We start from the raw sequence: 22,565 nt of genomic DNA, 5'->3' as shown, positions 1-22,565 counted from the left end.
GCCGATGACTACCATTCACAGGATGAGCCAGTGATCGTGCTCTCCGGCCATCCCTCTCATCCTGACTGTCCGAAAGGCCTCCCAAGCCACAATCACCCCAAGAATTGAAGTGCCGGAAGATAGTGTTAGGCCTGCATAGTGCTCGTTTGCAAGGTTCTTTTCGGTGCATACATGATATGGTAGCGTCAGAGATCGCTGCAGACTTATGATATCTTTCTGAGGCTCAAACGCTTTCAAACACAACAGATCGCCGCCCGAGCCAAACGTTGATCCCCTGACCTGTGCATCATGCCCCGCAAACTACCCTAGTACTGTAGCTCGGCAGGTTCCCCAAGTACTGCGGGGAGATGTCCCGAGGCTATCTAAAAGTTCAGGATCCAGTACATGCCTATCATCACAAATCAGCTGATTACGACGTCTTAGGCAAGAGAGAAGCACTTAACATCAGTCCTACATTGAAGCCCAGGCCATGTGAGCGTTCCCACGGAAAACACAATGAGTTCGAAGAATCGTCCTGTTTCAGCCGCCCCCACAAAGTCGGTAGTTACAGAACGTCTTTCGCAAGTCGCTGGACACATATCCGAGGCTGCACCTGGGTCTTCTTCGCCGGTGAACGTTGGGCGCAAAAACCGTCGCTTGAGAGCTTCGCGTAATACCGGTGCACCAGCGGACTACTCCGATGTGCTCTCGAATCTGCAAAAGCTGAAACAAATCGCACACACGCCCGATCTTTCCAACCGGGGCTACATACGACAGAAACGCGAAGGGAAATTATGGGTGAGAGAACGTCTAAATCAGCTGGTCGACAAGGACAGTTTCAAGGAAATCGGAAGCGCCAGTGGGCGGGTGGAGTGGAAGCAGACCGGGCCCAAAGACGAAGAACCAGTGGCGTTCACTCCGACTAACAACCTTCAAGGTGAGGACCACTGCAGGTCTGGACGACGAAGTGCTTACAACGCTAGGCTTCGGCCTCTTGGGCGGTAGGAAAGTGATCATAACGGCAGACGATTACACGATACGAGCTGGACACGCTGATGGAGGTATCTCCAACAAGACCGTACGTTCCTACCAGCAGGATTCCATTATCGAATCTTGATATTCCCTGGCGCTTCATACTAACCGATTCAAAGATCTACTCAGAGAAGCTTGCCGTGTCTCTCAATTTGCCTATCATCAAGCTCACGGACGGGTCTTCTGGTGGTGGATCCGTGAGTACGATCAAGACGATGGGTTGGTCCTATGTCCCCGGTGTTCCCGGCTTTCTTGATGCCGTGAAGGGCATCAATATGGGAATTCCGAACTTAGCAGCTGTACTAGGCCCAGCGGTAAGTAACCCAGTAGTGTCTCCAATGTAACTGCTAACCACGTCACAGATTGGGCTTGGTGCCGCACGTGCGGTCATCTCCCATTTCTCGGTTATGGCAGGAGATATAGGTAGTCTGTTCAACGCTGGGCCGCAGGTGGTCGAAGGGGCGACTTTTGAAGAGGGACTCACTTTGCGAGACCTAGGTGGTCCAGGAATCCATTGTTTGAACGGCACGATAGACAATCTTGCAGCGAACGAAACTGGATGCTTTGAGCAGCTGCGGCGAGTTCTGTCGTACTTACCAAGTTGTGGACAGTCAAAGTTGCCCCCAGTAACTCCTGTCAGCGACCCAATTGAGCGAGCCAGCGAGGAGCTGAGGTCAATTATACCTCGAAAGAAGCAACGCATGTATGATGCTCGAGCGATTATCAGACCCGTTTTCGATGCCGGATCGTGGTTTGAGATTGGGGCGTTATGGGGAAGGACTGCGATTGTCGGCCTTGCTAGGATAGCTGGAAGACCTGTTGGGGTGATTTCGCTCAACTGCGAAGTCAATTCTGGTGCCCTTGACGCTGGAGGATCTCAGAAAATCACTCGGCATCTGAAGTTGTGCGACGTGATGAATCTTCCTATAGTCCAATTCGTGGACGTTCCTGGTTATGCCATCGGGACTGTGGCTGAGAAACAAGGTAAGGGGAAAAGCTCAGACTTATCTCACCGCGAATGGTCACTGACATCAATTAACCACCAGCAACCATGCGCTGGGGAGTTGAACTTGGGAAGGCTTATATCTCAACCACGATACCAATCTTCAGTGTGCTTACCCGAAGGGTCTATGGCGTTGCTGGCGGTATCATGGTTGCCTGCCGCGATCCGATGGTGTGTGTGGCTTGGCCCAGTGGTGAATGGGGAAGTCTGCCCCTCGATGGTGGCATCGAAGTCGGCCACAGATGGGAGCTGAAACAGGCAGAAGAGGATGGGAAGAAGAAAGAGCTGTATGACCGGCTCGAGAATGACTATCGGCGTCTCATGAATCCAATCCGCACAGCCAACGCTTTTGGAGTCGAGGAAATCATAGACCCGGCACACACGAGGCGGGTGGCTGCAGAATGGGCTATGCATGTGTAAGTGCTGTGGGGAGTTCTGCTTCCGTTCGACGTTTCTTCTGATCAATGCTAACCCACCGATCATCAGATATGACGATGTACTGCCACAACGTCTCTTGGACCGGGCTGCAGGCCGGATCCACCCATCATTTGCCTGAGTTGACACAGGTCCGGCTGAGGCGTATTTTGTATCTGCTGTGAGGGCATAGGGGCACTGGGCATTTCTGTTTGTACCCGGAAGCCTCTTGATGCTGGAGCTTGATTGCATGATCGTGAAAGGGCACTCGAAACGCACTCAGGGCAGAGTGGTCGCCTTCGGTACTGGCAGTAGACAAATGATACGTGCAGCCTTGCAACCGGTATCCGACCCATTGGTGCTACGTCTCCTACGGGCTGGGTAATAGAATCGGTCACCATCATTACTCTCAGGTCAGCGTGGCGCTTGATCTGCGCTATTATGTCTTACCGAGGCTGAAAGGCTGGCTGTCCCGAACACCGTAACTGACCCCAACTGGTTTGCATAACCAGGGCTATCTATCATTCCTTCCCCGCAATATCGGGTCAACCGCGGTCCCAAGGGTGCCTGGGGCATGTTGGGGCTAATGTCATCGCCAAAGAAGAAAGCATCTCAGGGACGAGATCTTGCTTTGCCCAAGGCATACCATCATTGTAATTGATCAGGATGTCGCTCGCTACGACCGCCGCGGCGGCGGCGGTCTCTACCGCTCTCGGCTTGTACTTGAACGCCAGATACTCCATAGGCAGCGACATTGCTCAGATTCGTGGAGCTCGAAGAATACAAAAATACGCACAGCGTCTCTATGAGGAACATGGAGAGGATGATTGGTCCTTCTACCATGTCCTTCACTGCACTTACGGGTCAAACGATGACCAAGAAGCTTTCGTCTTCGAAGGTCGTAGTTGGACCGACGGTCGTTTCAGAGAGGACATCGGCCGCTGTGCAGAAGCACTCAAGCGTCTTGGAGTCAGGAATCGAATGGTGGTCGGCTTGTTCATCAACAACTCGCCCGAATTCATGTTCACCTGGTGGGCGTTGTACAAGATCGGCGCGATCCCAGCCCCTATCAATACATCGATTACTGGTGCCCACATCAAGCATTGCCTCATGGTCAGCGAGGCAGAAATGCTCATCACTACCTTCGAACTATCCAGTACAATCGCGAAGACATTTGATCTCAACGATGGTACAAAGGATTTCAGAGGCGACCCTTTGTGTCCTCGGCTTGGCCACATGCTGTTATACGACTACGACACTTACCCCTTTCTAAGTCAGTGGTCAACCAAAAAAGGCGTTACTCTGCTGCAACATTCGAAGCTCCCTCCAGCAACCCGGGAAATAGGAGACTTCCCTAAGTCTTCGAGACCAAAGGTTCTACATACCGACGCTTCCCAATACCTCTTTACATCAGGCACGACCGGCCTGCCTAAGGCTTTGATCTGGCCGGCCGGATACAGTCTGACAGGTTCATGTCCAAACAGATACCCAGGGATGAACGCTAGACGACGGCGATTCTATATCTGCTTACCCATGTTTCATGGCACTGCGACGTAAGAATGCTCCATTTCGTATTAGTGTATTGCTCTAACATTGCGTGCGAAAAGATTCGCAGCTCTACCTGCCACCTTTACGACCTCAGGCACAGTGATTCTAGCGCGAAGATTCTCTCGGCGAGAATTCTGGGCGGATGTACGCCGATCAAAAGCAAATGCTATTCTATATATTGGGGAGATGCTCCGATATCTGGTGCAATCTCCACCTGACCCCCAATTCCCAGACGAGAAGGACCACGGAGTGGATCTGGCGTTTGGCCTCGGTCTGGCGCCAACTGTGTGGCGTGCAGTGAGAGAACGATTCGGCATTCCCTGGATAGTCGAGTACTATTCTGCAAGCGAGGCGACGACTTCGATTCTCGTCTCAAACAAGAACGATCTCGGCGTTGGTAAAGTTGGACGTTGGGGGCCTCTTATGCGTAGCAATTTCTTTCAAGATAAGTTCTATATTGTACGCACGGATCTGGAAATTGGTGAGATCCTACGTGATCCGAAGACGGGCTTTTGCATGAGAACACGGCCCGGCGAGGTTGGTGAGTCAATATGCAGGATCGCGCCCCCCGTTCAGCGGCGGCACGATTACGTGGGTGAAGGAGGACAAGAGGCAACGCAGAAAAAAGTGATCAAGAACGTGTTTGCCAGAGGAGATGAGTTCTTCAGGCTGGGAGATGCCATGGTGATTGTAAGTCGCTGTTCCTAATCTTGTGCTGATGTTCGCGACTGACAAATGACCCTTCTACAGGACGAAGACGGCTTTGTGTCCTTCCACGATCGACTGGGCGATACATATCGGGCAAAGGGGCACAATATCTCGACAACCGAAGTTGAAGGGTGTCTGAGTCGACATCCCAGTATCGCCTCAGTCAATGTTTATGCTATTCCAATGAATCGTTATGGGTACGACGGGCAGCTGGGCTGTGCAGCGATAACATTCACAGGCGGAGGGAGCTCTACTTCCGACAAGCCGGACGTCCAGGAGCTGGACACCATTAAAGAGCTCGAGAAATGGGCGACGACAGATGCGAATGCTTTGCCTGGATATGCCGTACCACGATTCCTGCGGGTGCTGGTCTCAGATCGAAAAGAGATCAACAGTGGTAATGATATAGGTGCCGATAGGGTTTCCCTCATCATGAAGAAGCTCAAAACGGGACTTCGCTCAGAAGGTGAGTATCCATCTAGCGTGTTTGCTGGCGCTCTAACTGACTTTTACGTGTGCTCAGGCTTTGTTCTACCGGCAGATGGCAGGGATAGGATCTACTGGATCGAGAAGGAGGGTTCCGGTTATGTACCTCTGACGACCGAAGTAGTGCAGGCTCTTCTCGCTGGCAAGGCTCGATTATGAGAATGGTTGTAACCCAGATGAAGGCATAGCCTTTGGTACGCTGTAGCTGGTGATAGGCGCTGTATTTGACAAAGTCAAGGGCATAATCGCTAGATCCATCAAGTTACCATAGATGCAATTACTCCGGACGGAAATTGTAAAACGGAAGGAAATCGAGACCTCAATTGCGGAGCCTACCCGAAGTCGGCCGTCAACCGAGGTTCGTGACCTTCGCTGCCCCCTCCTTGCACGGCAAGGAAGGCACGCCACTGCTCAATGCATCAGAGATTGGTGGCTCTCCGCATTCCGCGGGGCGATCCGGGGGCTTCATTTTCAACTTCGTTCTTGAGATTGGGCCCGAGGACTTCTCTTCCCTGACCGTCCACAGACGCTTAGGACTTCAGGTGTTCTTACGGCTGGCACCCTCATACAGCTGTCGAACAGTGAAATACAGCCCCTTTTGGGGGGTCAGAGACGTAGGAAAATGTGTAGAGATTGAAGAGATATGAGAGGTAAATAGCCGTATATATAGCCTGGTTACTAGCGTAGTAACCCCTGTTTCAAGGGGCTAATGTGCCGTCTGACAACAGCACAATCCTCTTTATGCCTCTAGCGGGCGTCCCTGTATAACTTCGCCACGATCCAGCCCGAGAAGACTTGTCTAGACCGCTGGCTCGGGAGATCAAAGGTGTGTTTAACGTCATATATCACCAGAAATGCTAGACTTCTGGGTTGCATTTAGAGACTAACGTTGAGTCTTCAACATGCCCAGATGCCTCGCTCGACAGCTGGTGAGAGATGCCGTCACAGGTTTACTACTCATGATAAGCGGATGCATGGGGGGCGGGCAAGGTATCCAAATATCGTTTCGTCCCTCGAACTGCACACTTTGGACTGTGACTGACTGGAAATGTTCTACAGAGCCTCTCTCGGATCAAGTATGCCGGCAACGGCGACGAGTGAGAGCAACTCCCTGGGCGGCAAGAGCCACGCCAATTGGCTTCTGCATTCCTTGAACGGAAACGCAATAGATCCGCAGCCGGATACCTCCATGACCGAGGCATCAACCACTTTCAATCAGTCTCATTTGGGGGTCATCGGTCCTGATTTCGACCTCTACGAAGCATCCTGCGTCGATGCCTCAGCCCTGTCATCAAAGCAATGTCTCTCCACGATCGCCAATCTAGACGTCTCATTGCAGACCTATCTACTCGATCAATTCTGGGAGCGCTTCAACACATGTACATTCCTTCTACACAAGGAAGCCTTCCAAGCAAGTCTTCACGAAACGCGATATGGGCCCTTCTGCTCGCCACATCTCCATCTTGCTGTCCTGGCAATGGGTCTACGCCGGGCTCACCATACGCGACCGGAGGTAGCACGCCTGTTACGGCCAAACTGGGACTCAGTGTTGCACCGCCAGCTTCGAGAAGCAGTCGATGGGTTGCTTATTCGTGGGGGGTGCACAGTGGTGAACGTCCAGGCCGTGGTGATCCTTGCTCATCTCGAGCGCGAGCGTGGACGAGATCATGCGGCAAGGCAATACCTGGGTACGTAACAGGCAGGCGACTAGTTTTGTCTCACACCTGGACCCTTGATTCTGGTGTGGGTTCCACCACTTTGATTGAGGGAAGAAGTGATAGTTGCTGACATCTTGCTGCTCCTCAGATTCTGCATTCAGCATGATGGAAAACATCCAGCAACGGACTCAAAATGTGCTTGACATGCGTGTGTCCGATGACGAAATCATTGTTCAGCGCACAACGTTACGCGCTGCCGTTCTGATCCACAGGTAAGCATTCTCGCTCGCATCAGTTCTCAGATGCTGGTCATGGCCATCTTGGTTTGCTTAACTCCTGTTGTTTGCGTAGCCATTGGTGTTTTCTCGATAATCGGCGTCTTACGAAGACATCCTCGACGTCAGTGGATAACTCACCACATAGACGGGGAGAAGTCGTTGCATCCCAACATCTTCACGGCAGCAGAGTACTGTCGTTCACGATGAAGAACGACCTCGCCGCACAGATCTACAACGCACATCCGGAGCTTGTGAGCATCGCCACTAGCGACATAGACGAGGTCTCGCTGTGTTCGGCGGCTGCCAATGACACCGCCACTGAAAATGCTTTTTCCTGCTTAGTACAGATACACACACGGCTGAAAAACTGGTACAGTGGCTTGCCAACCCATTTGAGTTGGAGCGATGATTCCCAGCACTCAGCACCTCCGAACCTGTACCTCCTTCATCAGCAATACCATGCTATCCTCATTCTCCTGTTTCGGCCATTCGTATCTCACGAGCCGTTGAGCGACATCACTTCATCCGTAGAGAGTGCCAGTTTGCACCAGCTGTCCGCCTCGATCAGTAAACTTACGCTCAACAGCGCAGCACAGATAGCAAGCCTGCTCGAAGAATGCGGCCGACGCTTTGAGATCGGGGAGATCTCTCCTCTGGCAGTCCAGCATGGGGCTCTTGCAGCTAGCATCATCTTTTCGAACATGCTGCGAACGGAAGACAGTGCTGTTCGAAACTTAGCCATGCGTCAACTCGATTTTTTCCGGCGATTTTTTTCTGACATGAGTGCCATACAGGAACCGGCTCAAAGACTGCTAAATAGTCTGCTGAGAGTCAGAGGTCTGAGAAATCGTGGGAGTGTTACTACGCAAGGGTGCGAATCCTTCCAGTCGTCGCCGGACGAAGAGGCTATCGAAACAGCCGCTGAGCCAAGATCAATTGAAGCTGAGATCAGGAACTTTCCCGGTGATGATACAATACCACCTGTCATGTCACCTCTAGCTTCGGATGAGGCCAGTGGTTGGTCCTCCTGCAATCAATCAGCCCTTGAATGGATCAAGACTCCTCGAGAGGCCCGAACGTCCTTGCGCCACTTCTCAGGGGGGCTCAGCCCCAGAACGCCTGTGCAGATGTCCTCAGCTGTAGCATTTGGCCACATTGAATCCCCTTCGCATAACAATGATCACGCATTGCTGTCTTCCTCGGATGCTGCCGCGGATCTGTGGGACGACGGAGAAGCAGTCAGCGTCTCCTGGTCGGAAACGTTCAAGACGCTAGGCGCAGTCAATCAGCGTACAGGTGGCGAGAAGATGAGTACTAATGAGTTCGGCGATGTGATGGGTTGTGTATTCCAACTGTAGTGATTGATATGAAGGAGCTCCCAAGGCTCCAGCTCGTTCACATTGCCTTCGTCACATACTTTCCTTCTTGCGCATGGTTGAAGGTCTTATATTGTGCCACATGCACCTACCAGGACTCTTTTCTTACTCAAGAGTACTCCATCCCGGCTCTGGAAAAACACTGGGGATCTCGAAGTTACCGATGTCTGTAGATGAGAATCCAAGGTCATAAAGAGGCAAACTCGAACCTTCAAGAAAATCGTAGTTCGATGCACTCTCCATCCACGATTGCCAGAATATCTCATCAGCCTCCTTGAACGGCGATGTCTCTAGTCCAGGTACGGCAAATGCCTCTGGCGCTGCCAAAGGCGGATCTTGCAACATTGTAGAGAGCCATGAGCTAGGGGGCTGCCGATCAGGCCACGGGGAAGATAGGCTTGCAGGGTCACTGACGCTGACTGTATCTTGCCACTGGGCAAGAGCTAATCCAGCATCCTGACTTTCAGCCTCCCTCAGATACTCCAACGCGTCGACTGCAGTGCCGTAGGAGTCCTTCAGAACCTCCAAGAACCCTTTGCACTGCTGAAGGCCGGCGACAGCGGCCCGTCTGACGGCCTGATTCGGCGCCTTGACATCCAGAAGGTGTATGACTACAGCGGAGACGACACTTCCCACAGCTCCCGTCGAGCAATATGATAGCAAGCCAGGATGGTAGAGATCTTGATTCACGCGTGTAAGCTCCCATGCTGTGTGGCGGAGAATGCGCTGCGAGGTTCCATCCGGCTGTCCAGGGTCATCACGCCAGGAAGAAGTGGGTGACAGAGCTTTGACCCGATACAACGCGCTGATTGCCACATGATAGAGAACGTGAACAGTGGATTTATGCACGGCCAGGCAACGGTTTTGCTGACCGCTATCCTGGCTTGACGTTATGTCATTGAGTTCATAGCGTAAGTCAGGAGTGACTTCCCGATACCATCGTGCCAGATCTTGCGCGCAGCGGTTGAGGCGGGTGGACGGTGATGGGAGAGGCTGGGCATGCTCACTCACGTGGCTTCGACTCTTCATCTGCTGGCGGCATTCGAAGATATTGGAGACGAATGTAGCGATGCAAATGCAAAGCTTCATGTGTTCGATGCACAGCCTCGCCAGAATGTTGTGCGTCTTCTGGTGCTCCACCACGTCGAAGGAACTGGTCAACTCCGTTGAACTGTGGTCCAGGGACAAGTGCACATTATCGTCGAAGTCTTCCAACGTGAGGATTCTTACGTTGTAGTAGGTTGACCTTGACGGACGTCCCAAGGCCAACGAAACCTTTTGATCCCGAGAAAAAGCGCACCACCAAAGCCGGCGGCGAAGACCTTGTTCCTTCACGTCGAAGCGTGTTTCATCGGGCTCGAGGTGCAATCGAATGGAATAGGCCAGGGACACCGCCGTGCCAGTCCAGAACCATGAATCTGCTCTCTCTTGTTTGCCTGGGTACCACGTACTCAATAAAACGGCCGCTTGACAGGCCACAAATCGATCAGGCTCCGTGTTACAGTCGAAAAGAACCTGTGTGGAAAGTCTTAGTTATCTGAAGACGAACAGATTGGCCCAACGAGTAACCAGCTCACCTTCGCCCTGTAGAAGAACGCACGGCGTGCTGCTTGTTTTGATGGGAAGCCTTCTCGAGTGATCAACTCATTTTCCACAAAAGTGACACCCGTGCACATGACCGCTTGGTATAACAAGAGACTAAATTGGTCACTTGTTTCGTTGTGCGGCAAAAGAACGAGCTGCCGTTTGTCCAGTAGTGGAAGAAGTGGATGGCCGAATTCAATATACCGAGCGACGCAGACGTTGCGGAATTCGTCACTCGGAAGCGACAACGCTTTCTTCGAACGCAGGTAGATTAGGTCTGCTTCATCCAAGGATTCAGGCAGTGGCGCGATAAAGTTCGGCAGGCTTGGGTAGATGATGTCTCTTGGTGCAACTGAGGCTGAGGGAAGAGCAGGTGCGATCTCCACCGGTGCCTTGGTGCCATGATTACCGTTTCCGTTCGCAAGAAGGGTGGCAGCATCCGGCGTCGCTCCATCGTCTTCCTTCTCGTCTTCATGTTGAACAGCCTGCTGTTGTGAATGGTTGAAAGTATTTTCACTTGTTTCTGGCACTTTTTCGGCCCTGACTTTGTTGGCATTAGACACCCTTTGCCAGAAATGTTCCAATCAGCTACACCAACTTCCCACAGCTCGAGATAGCTCGAAGACATACCTGTGGCGTCTGTTCTTGGTTAGAACACACTCCAATGAGTCTAAACGACAATTTGTGCATGGATTTCCGGTCAATACTGCATCACAGCGCACTTTCCGAGATCTACACAAGACACAAGCTCTGCCGGCACGCTTCTTCCTCCCGGTTTCACCGATGACGGGTAATTGCATGCTGACTCATTTCCGCGGACTCAGCATCATTTTCCAATCGAGCTTAGTCTTCGGTGTGTCAAATATGTTCATGGCTTTTGCTGAGAAAGACTGTGTTTGTACGGAGTACTCGGTGCTGAAAAAAGATTACCGAGATTCGACGTATCTGAGGCTTGAATAGGGGGTATGAATACTCCAAATCTAGATAGCCGAGGATGTGTTAAGAAATATGGGGCAATCATGCCACATACCCATTGAGAACCATATGATGTGATTAGATAGCCGAAACGACCATGACCTCGAGGTTTGGAGCAAGACTTTGCACGAATACCCCACGAAAGCGGGACCTGGGGCTCCGCATAGAAGGATGTGTTATGAGCAGCACGTCTCCCAGTCCACCTTGCTTTCCAACCAACCGCCACAGTGAACAAACATGGCAGCGGAAACCACTCTGTCCGCTAAGGACATGGCTGCAAAAGCAGAGCACCAGGACAGACTCAGCGAGTTGGAAAGAGACGTCGATGCACCCGACCCTCAGCAACTCAAACGAATCAAGATGAAAGTAGACCTACGGATCTGCGTTGTCCTGGGCGTGCTATATACCGCCTCATTGATCGACCGTGTCAATCTACCTGTGAGTGCTTTTCTGCTACAACTAGTTCCTCGCTAAGAGAGCCAGAATGCGTGAGTTGATCTGTGGTCTCGGTGCCACAAAGTCAGGGCTAACCGTCGAAGATATGTCGCTGGAATGGGGACAGATCTTGACCTAGTGGGCAATGCTTATGTGAGCTCCTATGGCCTTGAGCGTAAAAACGCGTATGCCAATACCGAGGCGAACAGTCTTTGCTTATTCTTGTCTTTTTTCCATTCTACATTTGTTTTCAGCCGCCCATGACGGCGATTGCCAAAAAGCTCCGGCCGGGCCGCTTCCTTGGGACCATTGTGGTTGCCTGGGGCTTGGTCATTGTTGGACATGGGCTTGTCAAAACCTGGCATGCAATGCTCGCCCTTCGATGCTTGCTAGGGATCTTCGAGGCAGGCTTCTTCTCGAGCTGCGCGTACTTGCTTAGTACGTGGTATGTGAGAGGTGAGATGGTCTCTCGCCCGGATAAAACCACAACCCTAAACTCTTGGTCCAGGGGAGGTCGCAAAACGGAATGCAGCATTCTATCTTTTAGGCTCGCTCATTGCCGGATTTGGGGGTATTCTTGCGTACGGAGTAAGTCATCCACACCCAACATGATATGCCTGTGCAAAACTGACTTCATCATAGCTGTCCAAGATGGATGGTGTGGGAGGCCATGCAGGCTGGCGGTGGATCTTCTTGATAGAGGGGATCATCACCATTGCTTTTGGCCTGATAGCTTATTTCCTCATTGTCGACTTTCCAGAAGATGCGCACAAGTCGTTCAAGTTCCTTCAAGACGACGAGATCAAAATCGTCATCGACCGAATCAACAGGCGGTGTCTAGACGTCGAGACACCACCATTTAAGCTAGGGCCATATTTGGCAAATGCTCTGGATTGGAAGATCTGGTTCTTCGCTGCCAACTTCGGTCTCACCTCGGTGGTGACATATGCTGCGGCATACTTTCTTCCTCTTGTCCTTCGTGAAGGACTTGGCTTCTCTGAGGCAGCAGCTCAATGTCTTAGTACTCCGGTAAGCTCATATACGGTGCTGATGACTGCCGTGGCCACATGACTGATGACATTGTGCTAGTGCTATGTCTTTGGCACGATCCTCGGCTTGTCAGAAAGTGTCCTCTCAGATCGGATCGGATTACGAACACCGTTCCTTCTCTTCAACTGCGTTATTGAGATCATAGGTGTCGTCGTTCTTGGCTATGCCAAACCGAGCGGCGCCCGATACTTTGGGGCATTTCTCATCATTGGAGGGGCGCAGTCAAACATACCACTAAGTCTGACATACCAAGCCAACAACATTCGGGGCGTGTGGAGGCGTGCATTCTGTTCGGCTACCATTGTCGGTGCTGGTGGTATCGGGGGTATCATTGGTTCCTTGACTTTCCGCTCTCAAGACGCCCCTCAATATAGGTAAGCTTCTCCATGGCCGTGCTCCAAACACGACAAGGTCGAGTTGTCAATGACATTCTAATTTCGGGTAGGCCGGGCCTTTATACCTGCATCACAGCTGCATGCATCACATTCCTTTCGGTCTGCACAACGACGACGTATTTCTATGTTCAGAATAAGAAGCAGAGCCATTGACGCAAGGTCATTGAAGGGCTGGAAGGCTTCAGATATACATACTGAGATGCCCACGTAGGACGACAAGGCAGGTTGAGCCATCGCAGATGCAGGACTCACGACTTGGTACAGATCGCCGCAATATCCACCTCCGAATAGCTCCACACGATCAGACTCCGCAAGAAGGAGCTGACTGAATCTGGCTCCATAAGCTGAGCGATGAACGGTCCAAAGATAATGATGACCGAACCATAATGTTGAAGGTGATTGATGGTATGGTAACGACTGGGATGGCTGAGTTGCGGTGTTATTGGGAGAGGGTCTCGGCAGCGGACGCTTATCATGACGACCGGAAAGTTTGATCGTGAATCCTTTTCTCCGCAATAACGACCTAAGTGATGTAAGAGCCGCGTCAATCCATGCCAGACCTTAAATGTAACGCATATCGGCATTATGGACCGCAGATGAAAGCCGTATGTTCAGCGTGCGGCTGCTGGACATACTTGCTCAGATGAACTGACTCGGACCTGTTTCAGGCATCCAACACTATTTGTCTTCGGCCTTGCGGTTTGATATCCTCCGCGACTTCCGAGTCCAGATTTTTGCCGAATAAGCATTGAACAGGTTGCATAACACTAGCATGGGAAAACCGAAAGACTTCGAGGTGGCGATCATAGGCGGCGGCATAGCAGGCCTGACCCTGGCCATAGCGCTCTATCATCGCCAGATCCCTGTCACCATCTATGAGCAAGCACCGCGATTTGGAGAAATTGGCGCTGGCGTGTCATTTGGTCCCAACGCGGTTAACGCGATGAAGGTGTGTCATCAGGGTATCTATGAAGCATTCGAGAAAGTCTGCACGCGGAACCTATGGCCATCGAAAGAGAAAGTCTGGTTTGACTATCTCAACGGCCAAGAGGATCCCCAAAGAGGACAGAAGGCGCAGGATATTCTCTTCACCATTACCAACAGCATAGGCCAGAATGGGGTCCATCGGGCACGCTATCTTGATGAGATGGTTCACCTTTTGCCTACCGAGATCGCTCGATTTGGCAAGCGACTGAAGAATATCGAGCAGAATGACAGTGGCAGGCTAGTGATGCAATTTGAAGATGGGACCACCGCCGAAGCTGACGGAGTAATTGGTTGTGATGGAATCAAGTCCACAGTCCGGCAGATCATTGTCGGGTCTGATCATCCCTCTGCACATCCGGTTTACACCTACAAATACGCGTATCGTGCCCTTGCCACTATGGAGCAGGCGATTGAAGCTGTTGGAGAAGAGGTCGCACAGAACTCGTGCATGCATGTAGGTCATATACCGGATATGAACTCTGAGCTGACCAGAGCAGATGGGTCGTGATGGACACGTACTCACGTTTCCGGTGAACCATGGCCAAACACTCAATATCGTGGCCTTCCGGACAACTTCGGACGACTGGCCTGACTTTCAACACCTGACAAAACCAGGGAAGCGTGAAGATGTGCTCCGAGATTTCTCAGAATTTGGCTCCAACGTCAAGAATTTATTGAGACTCACGAAGCCTGATCTGGACATGGTACGTACTTAGGAACTTGCAAGCTGCACGCGGCTAATCGTTCATAGTGGGCTATTTTCGATTTGGGCGATCATCCAGTCCCAACGATGTGTAAAGGCAGGATCTGTATTTCTGGAGATGCCGCACACGCGACAAGCCCTCATCATGGTGCAGGAGCAGGAATGTGCATTGAAGACAGTGCCGTTCTAGCTGAATTGTTAGCCGACGAACGCGTCCAGAAACCACAAGATCTCGAAGCCGTTTTCGCCACTTTCAATGCCGAAAGGAAAGAGAGAGGCCAATGGCTCGTGCAGAGCAGTCGCTACATGGGTGATTGTTATGAGTGGCGGGCAGAAGGGATCGGTAGAGACTTTGCTAAGATCGAGGCGGAAATCAAGGAGAGAGGCGCAATCATATCTGAAGTCGATGTACCCAAGATGTGTGAGAAAGCAAAGGAGGAGTTGGGCAAGAGACTGTCGAAATCAAGCCTCTGAGCCTCCGATATTACCTAGGCCGTGAAGCACACGTCCAGAGCAGTGACATATGCTCAATGTGTACATTTCGACTGTTTCTAACGACGCGTCCGAGACCGGGGAGGAGAGCCTTCTGCTCGGATCCTGTTAGACCGTATGCGCTTCGGAGGACAAGAACGCCATGAAGCCAGGCAAAACATCGTTCTGCAATATATTTGAAGATGTCTCCAGATATCATGCACTCCTAATTCAGAAATGCAAAAGAGATAAACATTACAGGGAGATAATCCGATGCCAAGCCCGTGCTCACATAATCTCAGCCTTGTCGCGTCAACTTCAGCCTTGTGTCACTTAACGTGTCATTCCTTCGTATCAGGCTGCCTCACCAAAGTGTCGTCTGGAGACCATGTACAGTCAAGTCTGGACGATGTTGCGTTCTTTGATGATTTGATCTTCTAATCAACTCACTTTCTAAGGAATATGGCACATCTCATCGCCTCATCTCCACTCTCCTCTCCTCCGCCAACTCGATCATCCGGCAGATCATTCACTTCCGCACCAGACACAACATCATACCGACCAACCAGAGAACTTCCCTTTGAACTCGCCCAGCACGTCCAGACATACTACGAAGAACAACTCTTTACCCAAGCCTACAACTTCTTGCTCTCCATCACCAGCAACAGTGCCTCCTCACTGAACCGCTCCGCTCCAGTCTCGATACCACCACCATCCCATCTCGCACTTGCGGCCACAATCACTGTCCATCCCGTCTTCACAACCCGAACACACTCTCGCGAAAAGTGGGATCAATCAAATGCTGCGCTGCGCTTACTCCGAACAGTCCACAAGACCGTCGGCCCAGTCAACGCCGACTTCAGCACGGCATTCAGTTTCCGCAAGTACGATTTCCGATCATCTCGCCATGGCGGTGGCGGCGTCCGCTTCGACGATGAAGATGGTGATGCAAGTGGGAACGACGACCTAGGCGAGCACGGCTCAAATCTGAACACACCCTATGCCGGGGTTCAAAGCTTATGGGCCGGTGCCGAGGACTTCTGGCAACTCGCAGGCTGGGCTTTCAATTGCGCCTGTCTACCAGGCATCCACGCCGCTCGATGGAGTCACTACCGCCTCCTCCTCGAATTTCTAGTCGACGTTCTCGAGACAGACTGGCACCTTCGTTACGCCGGTTCCACCGAATCACCCGAAGAGAGTTTGATATGGCAATACATCGAACTAGCAGCCGGCGGCCACGCACGAGCCCGACGTATCGTCCGCGCCATATTCGCAGACGGATCGACGCGCTCAACGAGTGAATTCCGCGCCATATTCGTCCACGAGCTCAAAGAACCTGTGGCACACGACGCGAAGATCAAAAAACGAGAAGTCGACGTTGATATTGAGAACGAGATCTACGGCGACTACTTGGTCAACGATGACTCGGACTTATCTGACGAGGCTGACGCCACTAGCACGGGTACTGGACGACCGTCGAAACGTCTGCGCACACGCACAGCAACACGCACGCCCTCTGCACGAAGTAGCAACAACAGTCTGCGGAGCGATTACGAGGATGGTGAAGCGGCAACGTCGTCCTCGGCGACAGCACTGGGAGACCCAGCATGCGTGAATCTGAGATTACGCCTGCTCCGCCTTCTTACATTTATCTCATCGCATCCCAGTCTGACATCGACAAGCCCGACCACATTTCCTGACTTGGAAGACCTGTTCACTTTATTCGTCGAGTTCATCAAGCCCCTACCACTTCCTGTCTTCACGCAGGTCATTCTTGCGGCTCAAGTCTTCGATCCACAGACGCACACTCTGCTTTGCGAGTCTCTACTGCAACGCATCCTCGAAAACTCCGCGCCAGCCATTCGGTCCAACGTGCTTCTTTCCCAGTCTAAACTGCAGGAAGAGTACCTCCCCTTTGCTGCGGGCCGGAACAGCATCGACGCCAATGCCAGAGTGTCGTTGCTTTTGGAAGCGTTGACACGTAGTCTCGCACAGCTGAATGTATTGAAAAAAAGCGACGGACTAAGCAAGGCTGTCGATCGAGGTGTAAAACGCCGAATGAGCAGGGTCGCTGATTTGGGCGATGCGAAGAGACGCAAGAAGGCGGGAAAGGGAGAAGAAGAGGCGTGGGCATGGCTCGTTGAGAGTGGTGAGAGATTGGCGAGGACGGTGAGTGGGCTTGATACTACTTAGCCTGTAAGATCTACCAAATGCTTGCAGGAAGCAAGAAGCAGACTTTTCATGCGGTCGACATACGAATGCAATGTACCCATCCAAATCATGACCCCTGAACTGTGGTTTGCATCCAATGTCTCATCACTCGTGTCTCATTCTCTTCACAACGTATACTCGATCGAGGCTCGCTGCTACTTACACTCAGCCACTGAGGATATATAAGTTCACACCATCACACTCAAGGCGGCGGTCTGGGTCCGATAATCTGCCTCCTCGCTCCTCCGACACCCAGTCCCGTTCCACCTCGATTCTGGCTGTCCCCACCGGTATATCCATACTGGTGGACGTCCCAAGTCTGTCCGGGACCGCTCCCTTCTTTGTGATCACGCGCTCTAGAAGCCGTGGATTTCTGACCCTCCTCCCATTCACGTTGACGCTCGCGCTCGCGTTCCATCTCCCGCTCTAACAGCGACTTGGACGCCCAACCTCCAGCTTTGGTGCGTGTTTGGGATTGGACACGGCGTTGATCTTCCATATCGACTTCCGAGGTTGTGGAGTAGTCTTGTGGACGGTACGAGTTGGCTTGGACTTGGGCTGGCGGAGCATTGGAGGCCAGGTACCTGTCTGTACGGTTCGTGCCCGACGTGTATGTGCTCGGATCTGGGAGTGGGCGCGCTGAGCTGTTCTCCCTTGGACGTGCTGGCTTCGGCGGCGGCTGCTCGTCAAAGTCCTGCTCCTTCTGCCACTCTCTTTTCAAATAGTCTCGCTCGGACGCTGCCCAGTCGTCGTCTTCATGGGCTGTACCGGCGACGTTGGGTCTGGATCTGCTAGGTAGAGCTGGAGGCGCGTCATCCGCTTCATATTGTGGTGCAGCCGATCCTGTATGACCGGGTCCGCTTTGCTGCGCTTTGATCTCTGCCAGCTGACGTTCAAGTTCGGCAATGCGTCTGCTCTCGGCGGACTGTTGTTCGGCAATGTGCTGCTTTTGAGCAGTCGCAGATTCTGCACGAGCTTGATCTGCGTTGTATTGGCTGAGAAACTGGCCATTCAAGCGAGCGTCACTCGTCGTGCGTTGGCGGCTCCTCTCGGAAGCCATGTGTGCTTCACGTTCGGCACGGTCAGCAGCTTCACGTTCGCGTTCAAGGTCATAAGCGCGCTGCTTGCGGCGTTGCTCTTCGCGACGGACATCCTCCTCCGCTTGCAGACGTTGTCGTTCTTCCGCCCTCTGTCGTGCAAGGTCCTGTTCCTGCTGATGGCGAGTCTCTTCGGCCCATCTACGCTCCTCTTCCTCTCTGGCCTGCCCCTCCTCCGCCTGTCGTTGTGCTTGTTGTCGCCGTTCGTACTCTTCAACGTCTCGACGTTTCCTCTCCGCCTCTTCTTTCAGGCGCTTCTCCTTTTCCGCAGCACTGGGGACATTGGGTGCGGGAGACGTGATCTGTCTCCGTGCACCGAATGCCACACCTTGATTACCCTGGCTGGCCCCACCCATATAACCATACTGATGTATGTTCCAGGCTGGGGCAGTCTTCCCTTCGTCGTCTCTGCTGCTCCAGGTACTGACCGCTCCACCGGGCGCGAGTCCACCCCTACCGAGGCTGCTTTTGGTAGGGCTGATGCGCCCTGAGTAGGCTGACTTGTTTAACGGGTTGAAGGTCAAGGAAGGACTCTCCGCAGTTGTGTTACTCGTCCCTCGAGGCCGGGTTGATGTTGTGGTATATGCAGGTGATCTTGGACCACTGGACCCGGTCCCTTGCGGACTCATGCCGACTCCCTTGCTCTTCGCGCCTAGTGTTGTCCGGAAAGCTGAGGGGTTGATCGCACTCGCACTTCGGCTAAACGCTGCGATGCATTGCAGGACTTGTGACGGATCTTTGGACTCGTATAAGTCGACAGTAAGGAAGCGGTCGTGGGAAGGAAGGTTCAAGGGCGGTCTTTCGCATGCACTCAGAAATTGGGCAATATTCTCCATCTGTACAAACGGCATGTTCGATTGTTTATATTTCACGCCTGGAGAGACGGCAAGGTTGACGAGCCTGTATGACCTGTCAGCAGATCTGCCTGCGCAAGTCGTGGGAGAGTTTCGTACTTGCAAAGAGCAACACCATCTTTGAGCGCGTCCATCAAGTCGCCAGGCGGCAGTCTCTCTCCCAGTGTCTCCTCGATCCATTTGCGCACTTGATTAGCAGCCGCCGGCGTGTACCGGTCGAGGCGCAACTTGCGCATATCTTGGTCAAGACTCGTTACGGAGGCCATGATGGTGGGGTTTAGGCGGTAGACTGCGATCTCGAATGAGGTGGTGGTGTTGACTTTCTATGCGCGGGCGCAAATGGACATTGACACGTCAAGTGGGATGTTGTTAAAGGACCGTGTCATCGGCAGGTCGTGCACCACAGTAGTTGTTAGGGGATGTAGGAAGAATAGTAGTCAGTGCACCTCATCTGTCAGAACAGCCGAACCACGCGGGCGGAATAAGCCTTGACGCAGGTTGACGTCGATCAAGTGAATTGCCTGCAGCCTTCTTCTCCAATGACGACCTCATGCATTATTTTTGTACTACATCAACACAATGCAGTAATTCGGCTTCCCTTCCCTTTGCATCTGCAATACCACAGCTCGCCTACTGCACATCAACAAGATGGGTGCCGCTCGCGATCTATGGGTTCGCTGGAAGATGCTCAGGCTTCCATGGCGAAAGAAGTTCCTAGTTGGTCAGTGCTAGAGGTCATGTCAACGAGCTGCGCCTGCTAACAACCTCACTAGGTCAAGATCTGTCCGGGAACACATTCTGGGAGTTCAAAGATGTCCTCAACACGGGTCGATGGCGTCGAATAGTCCAAGCCGACCGCCACACACACTATTCCGACGTCAAGATCTCACCTCAGTGGCATCAATGGCTGCGTCAAACCCGCGTCGACCCACCATCCGTCCAAGAACAAGTGGCCGACATTCAGAGAATGGCAACTCTGAAACAAAATGCCAGGCTGGCAGATGAAAGATGGGCTGCGAAGGCGAAGTACATTGAGAAACCGAAGCCTGCCGTGACACCTCAGCTGTCTGGTGATCCTCAGGTGGACAGAGTGCAGGCCGAAAGCATGCCTGGCCAACCGCCACGGGAACAAAAAACCCAGAGTGCCGTTGAAACGCCAAAGGCACCGCCGCATGATCCATGGAAAGAGGCCGACGAGACGGCACCAAACCCAGGAGCGAAATGGTCTCCAGAGTCCTGGGTCCCTCCTTCTACCAAGCGCTGAAGCCGTGAAAGCTGCTCATATATCCTCGGAAGACATTTGATGGACAGAGAACGCAAACTTGCATCACGTCAATGCATCCCCTCGGTGGCTTCTTTGATTGAGGCGGTATCGGCTATTGTGGTCGTTGTGCAACCAGGATATGTCGTCGATCTCCTGGTCATCAGCGCTACCTCTTTTGTGATGCATCTTTGCCCTGAGCGACGCTGAACGATCGATGGACGCATCAGTCGATACCTAATTGCTCCCTGGTGTACGCTGCGTGACCCCGCCGTCACTGCCCCTCCCAAGGCTCGGATTTTCAGGGGTCCGCCAAAGCGCAGATGAATTCATTTTTCAGGACTTACATTTACCAAGCGATGCAGACTGTGAAGGATTGAGCAAACCACTAGCGCCGTTTGCCAAATCTAGGACAATACTGTCCGCCTTTACAATCGAAGAAAAGCTGGGCGGCCAGCACGAAGCCGCCGCACCCAGCAATAATCTTGAGGAATTATGACTCTCCTCGCACTTCTATCGCACTTTCCGTTCACTCTCTCAGTCCTCAACGCCTCGACAACTCTCTACAATTGACTGTCAAGCACGTCCGTTCCGCGAAACCTCAATATCAGACACAAAGACGTTTCAACAACCATACAAACATGTCGACAAACAAATCTTCCTCTTCCACCACCGGCGCGCAAGCAAGCAACGTCGACCTCGCCAAATCCAAGCTTGAGACTGAAACGTCGACCAAACCAAAGCTCCGACCAACCATCATCGAAACAGACAAACCACCAGCCGACTTCAAGGGCGATGAATCAGAGGGTGCGGTCTTCTACTGGTGCAAGCGCTGCGGAGACCTCTGGGGTGTTGTTTGGGCAGACATCATGGATGTCGTCGTGCCCCTGAAGGACTACAAGAAATGGGCAGAGAAGGCCGTGTGCGAGGCGTGCACCGGCGGCTGGGAGAAGTGCGAGGAAGGTGAAGACTGGGAGGTGTTGTGAGGGCCTACGGGGCTGATAACCAACCAATGAGATCGCGCAAGGCTGCGCTTCAAGATAGCAGAATGACATGCATTTTCATACGAAAATTTCCCCCCTTTGGCGATGGTGTGCTCCTTATGGATAAGTGTGATGACTGCAAGCGTTGTCAACGGTGTCCTCTCTTGCACTGTTTCGTTGAAAACCCGCGGTAGCAACGGCAGGTACCCGGATACCATCTACTAGAACGACCTCATTGGCGCTGAGAAGGTTACCTTTCAGATCGAAGAAGATTCCAGCGATAGATAAGAGGAAGTCTCCAGACCTAACAAGAGAACAATGTTTTATTGTACATGAAAGGCGCCAAGATTTCATCAGGATCTATGTACGCGATGTCTTTTCGACGATAGCCTTTTGCAATGGACATATTCTAAGAAATGGGTGTTGGAAAGACACCTTTGAGACAACAAGATATCGTTACAGTTGAAGAGCGCCAGGTGTTCATCGATATGAACTTATGCGATGGCCTTTGAATGACCACCCATCAGAACCCCGCGAATCCCTCTCGTTAGGTATCCGGAGGTCCTTCATGTCCAATAGGAGAATTCGGTATTGTCGCACAGGAGGAGCGCCACGTGGCAGTGGGTGTCACACCGTTTGTCCCCCGACCACCTCACATATCATACTTGACTGATGGGATCTCACCTATTGGCCAACCTACCGGAAGTAACGCTACAAGCAGGGCACTGTTTAGCGCTGGCTGTATCTGTTCTAGAGTGCTGCATGATTGATTACCAATCTTGTGCTCTGTTCATCGCCTCATCCTCACTGGACGTGTCGGATTGGCGTTTCGTCTAAGCGGGGGCCACAGACCAGGCCTAGGCTGATCGCAAGCATGGATTTACAGTAGTATGCAGCCTCGCTTCCAGTAGGACAGCATTATTGAGGGGAGAACATTCGATGGGTGATGAGGCGGCCATGGTGGAGACCCCTATGAGGATGCGGCTGAGTCTGGACGCCAGCATCAGAAGACAATGTCCTACCCAGCCTGATCGCATGCCAACGTCTTCCCCAGCGTTCCTCACGGCCTGTCATGGA

At 52.4% G+C, this 22,565-nt stretch overlaps 9 protein-coding genes across 9 annotated transcripts; 7 read left to right on the top strand and 2 right to left on the bottom strand.

Annotated features, from left to right (window-relative positions):
- Positions 1-495: 495 nt before the first annotated feature.
- Positions 496-2,570, top strand: EDD37DRAFT_651271 (propionyl-CoA carboxylase beta chain; the record flags this gene model as incomplete). The annotated part of the gene is made up of 6 exons (XM_062818333.1): positions 496-916; positions 963-1,057; positions 1,131-1,325; positions 1,374-1,995; positions 2,058-2,430; positions 2,501-2,570. The coding sequence occupies 6 exons, from the start codon at positions 496-498 to the stop codon at positions 2,568-2,570; spliced, it is 1,776 nt and encodes a 591-aa protein (XP_062668969.1).
- Positions 2,571-2,832: 262 nt separating this feature from the next.
- On the top strand, positions 2,833-5,454 carry EDD37DRAFT_456678 (fatty-acyl-CoA synthase). The gene is made up of 4 exons (XM_062812921.1): positions 2,833-3,981; positions 4,036-4,666; positions 4,727-5,150; positions 5,208-5,454. Exons 1-4 carry the CDS (start codon positions 3,095-3,097, stop codon positions 5,327-5,329), a joined length of 2,064 nt encoding a protein of 687 aa, XP_062668968.1. The 5' UTR covers positions 2,833-3,094; the 3' UTR covers positions 5,330-5,454.
- A 441-nt stretch (positions 5,455-5,895) lies between these two features.
- EDD37DRAFT_695482 (uncharacterized protein) lies at positions 5,896-8,417 on the top strand (the record flags this gene model as incomplete). Its single annotated transcript, XM_062820107.1, has 6 exons — positions 5,896-5,996; positions 6,081-6,160; positions 6,230-6,858; positions 6,977-7,100; positions 7,180-8,344; positions 8,403-8,417. Exons 2-6 carry the CDS (start codon positions 6,081-6,083, stop codon positions 8,415-8,417), a joined length of 2,013 nt encoding a protein of 670 aa, XP_062668967.1. The 5' UTR covers positions 5,896-5,996.
- Positions 8,418-8,587: 170 nt separating this feature from the next.
- Positions 8,588-10,866, bottom strand: EDD37DRAFT_610396 (transcriptional regulatory protein; the record flags this gene model as incomplete). Its single annotated transcript, XM_062815207.1, has 3 exons — positions 8,588-9,997; positions 10,060-10,630; positions 10,697-10,866. 3 exons carry the CDS (start codon positions 10,864-10,866, stop codon positions 8,588-8,590), a joined length of 2,151 nt encoding a protein of 716 aa, XP_062668966.1.
- Positions 10,867-11,311: 445 nt separating this feature from the next.
- Positions 11,312-12,904, top strand: EDD37DRAFT_565591 (retrograde regulation protein 2; the record flags this gene model as incomplete). The annotated part of the gene is made up of 6 exons (XM_062814060.1): positions 11,312-11,465; positions 11,562-11,629; positions 11,686-11,932; positions 11,985-12,064; positions 12,119-12,505; positions 12,566-12,904. 6 exons carry the CDS (start codon positions 11,312-11,314, stop codon positions 12,902-12,904), a joined length of 1,275 nt encoding a protein of 424 aa, XP_062668965.1.
- A 481-nt stretch (positions 12,905-13,385) lies between these two features.
- EDD37DRAFT_633771 (salicylate hydroxylase) lies at positions 13,386-15,319 on the top strand. Its single transcript, XM_062816810.1, has 4 exons — positions 13,386-13,526; positions 13,590-14,362; positions 14,406-14,612; positions 14,660-15,319. The coding sequence occupies exons 2-4, from the start codon at positions 13,694-13,696 to the stop codon at positions 15,083-15,085; spliced, it is 1,302 nt and encodes a 433-aa protein (XP_062668964.1). The 5' UTR covers positions 13,386-13,526; positions 13,590-13,693; the 3' UTR covers positions 15,086-15,319.
- Positions 15,320-15,448: 129 nt separating this feature from the next.
- On the top strand, positions 15,449-17,385 carry EDD37DRAFT_456565 (uncharacterized protein). Its single transcript, XM_062812917.1, has one exon. The coding sequence runs from the start codon at positions 15,545-15,547 to the stop codon at positions 17,273-17,275; it is 1,731 nt and encodes a 576-aa protein (XP_062668963.1). The 5' UTR covers positions 15,449-15,544; the 3' UTR covers positions 17,276-17,385.
- On the bottom strand, positions 17,386-19,776 carry EDD37DRAFT_456574 (uncharacterized protein). The gene is made up of 2 exons (XM_062812919.1): positions 19,344-19,776; positions 17,386-19,290 (listed from the first exon to the last, which is right to left on the bottom strand). Exons 1-2 carry the CDS (start codon positions 19,508-19,510, stop codon positions 17,496-17,498), a joined length of 1,962 nt encoding a protein of 653 aa, XP_062668962.1. The 5' UTR covers positions 19,511-19,776; the 3' UTR covers positions 17,386-17,495.
- A 1-nt stretch (position 19,777) lies between these two features.
- Positions 19,778-20,827, top strand: EDD37DRAFT_456569 (uncharacterized protein). Its single transcript, XM_062812918.1, has 2 exons — positions 19,778-19,965; positions 20,018-20,827. Exons 1-2 carry the CDS (start codon positions 19,893-19,895, stop codon positions 20,506-20,508), a joined length of 564 nt encoding a protein of 187 aa, XP_062668961.1. The 5' UTR covers positions 19,778-19,892; the 3' UTR covers positions 20,509-20,827.
- Positions 20,828-22,565: the final 1,738 nt, after the last annotated feature.

This window comes from Exophiala viscosa, assembly GCF_022695815.1.
Source record: "Exophiala viscosa unplaced genomic scaffold EDD37scaffold_7, whole genome shotgun sequence".
In the NCBI taxonomy this organism is placed as follows: domain Eukaryota; kingdom Fungi; phylum Ascomycota; class Eurotiomycetes; order Chaetothyriales; family Herpotrichiellaceae; genus Exophiala; species Exophiala viscosa.
The sequence above is the reverse complement of the archived record's forward strand: the minus strand, read 5'-3'. Positions and strand labels throughout refer to the sequence as shown.

Coding starts and splice junctions, on each gene's coding strand:
- EDD37DRAFT_456678 (XM_062812921.1), top strand. CDS start 3,095: ATGTCGCTCGCTACGACCGCCGCGGCGGCGGCGGTCTCTACCGCTCTC. Junction 3,982..4,035: donor ATGTTTCATGGCACTGCGAC/GTAAGAATGCTC, acceptor GCGTGCGAAAAG/ATTCGCAGCTCTACCTGCCA. Junction 4,667..4,726: donor TGGGAGATGCCATGGTGATT/GTAAGTCGCTGT, acceptor ACCCTTCTACAG/GACGAAGACGGCTTTGTGTC.
- EDD37DRAFT_633771 (XM_062816810.1), top strand. CDS start 13,694: ATGGGAAAACCGAAAGACTTCGAGGTGGCGATCATAGGCGGCGGCATA. Junction 14,363..14,405: donor CACAGAACTCGTGCATGCAT/GTAGGTCATATA, acceptor TGACCAGAGCAG/ATGGGTCGTGATGGACACGT. Junction 14,613..14,659: donor CGAAGCCTGATCTGGACATG/GTACGTACTTAG, acceptor AATCGTTCATAG/TGGGCTATTTTCGATTTGGG.
- EDD37DRAFT_456565 (XM_062812917.1), top strand. CDS start 15,545: ATGGCACATCTCATCGCCTCATCTCCACTCTCCTCTCCTCCGCCAACT.
- EDD37DRAFT_456574 (XM_062812919.1), bottom strand. CDS start 19,510: ATGGCCTCCGTAACGAGTCTTGACCAAGATATGCGCAAGTTGCGCCTC. Junction 19,291..19,343: donor GATGGTGTTGCTCTTTGCAA/GTACGAAACTCT, acceptor CAGGTCATACAG/GCTCGTCAACCTTGCCGTCT.
- EDD37DRAFT_456569 (XM_062812918.1), top strand. CDS start 19,893: ATGGGTGCCGCTCGCGATCTATGGGTTCGCTGGAAGATGCTCAGGCTT. Junction 19,966..20,017: donor GCGAAAGAAGTTCCTAGTTG/GTCAGTGCTAGA, acceptor CAACCTCACTAG/GTCAAGATCTGTCCGGGAAC.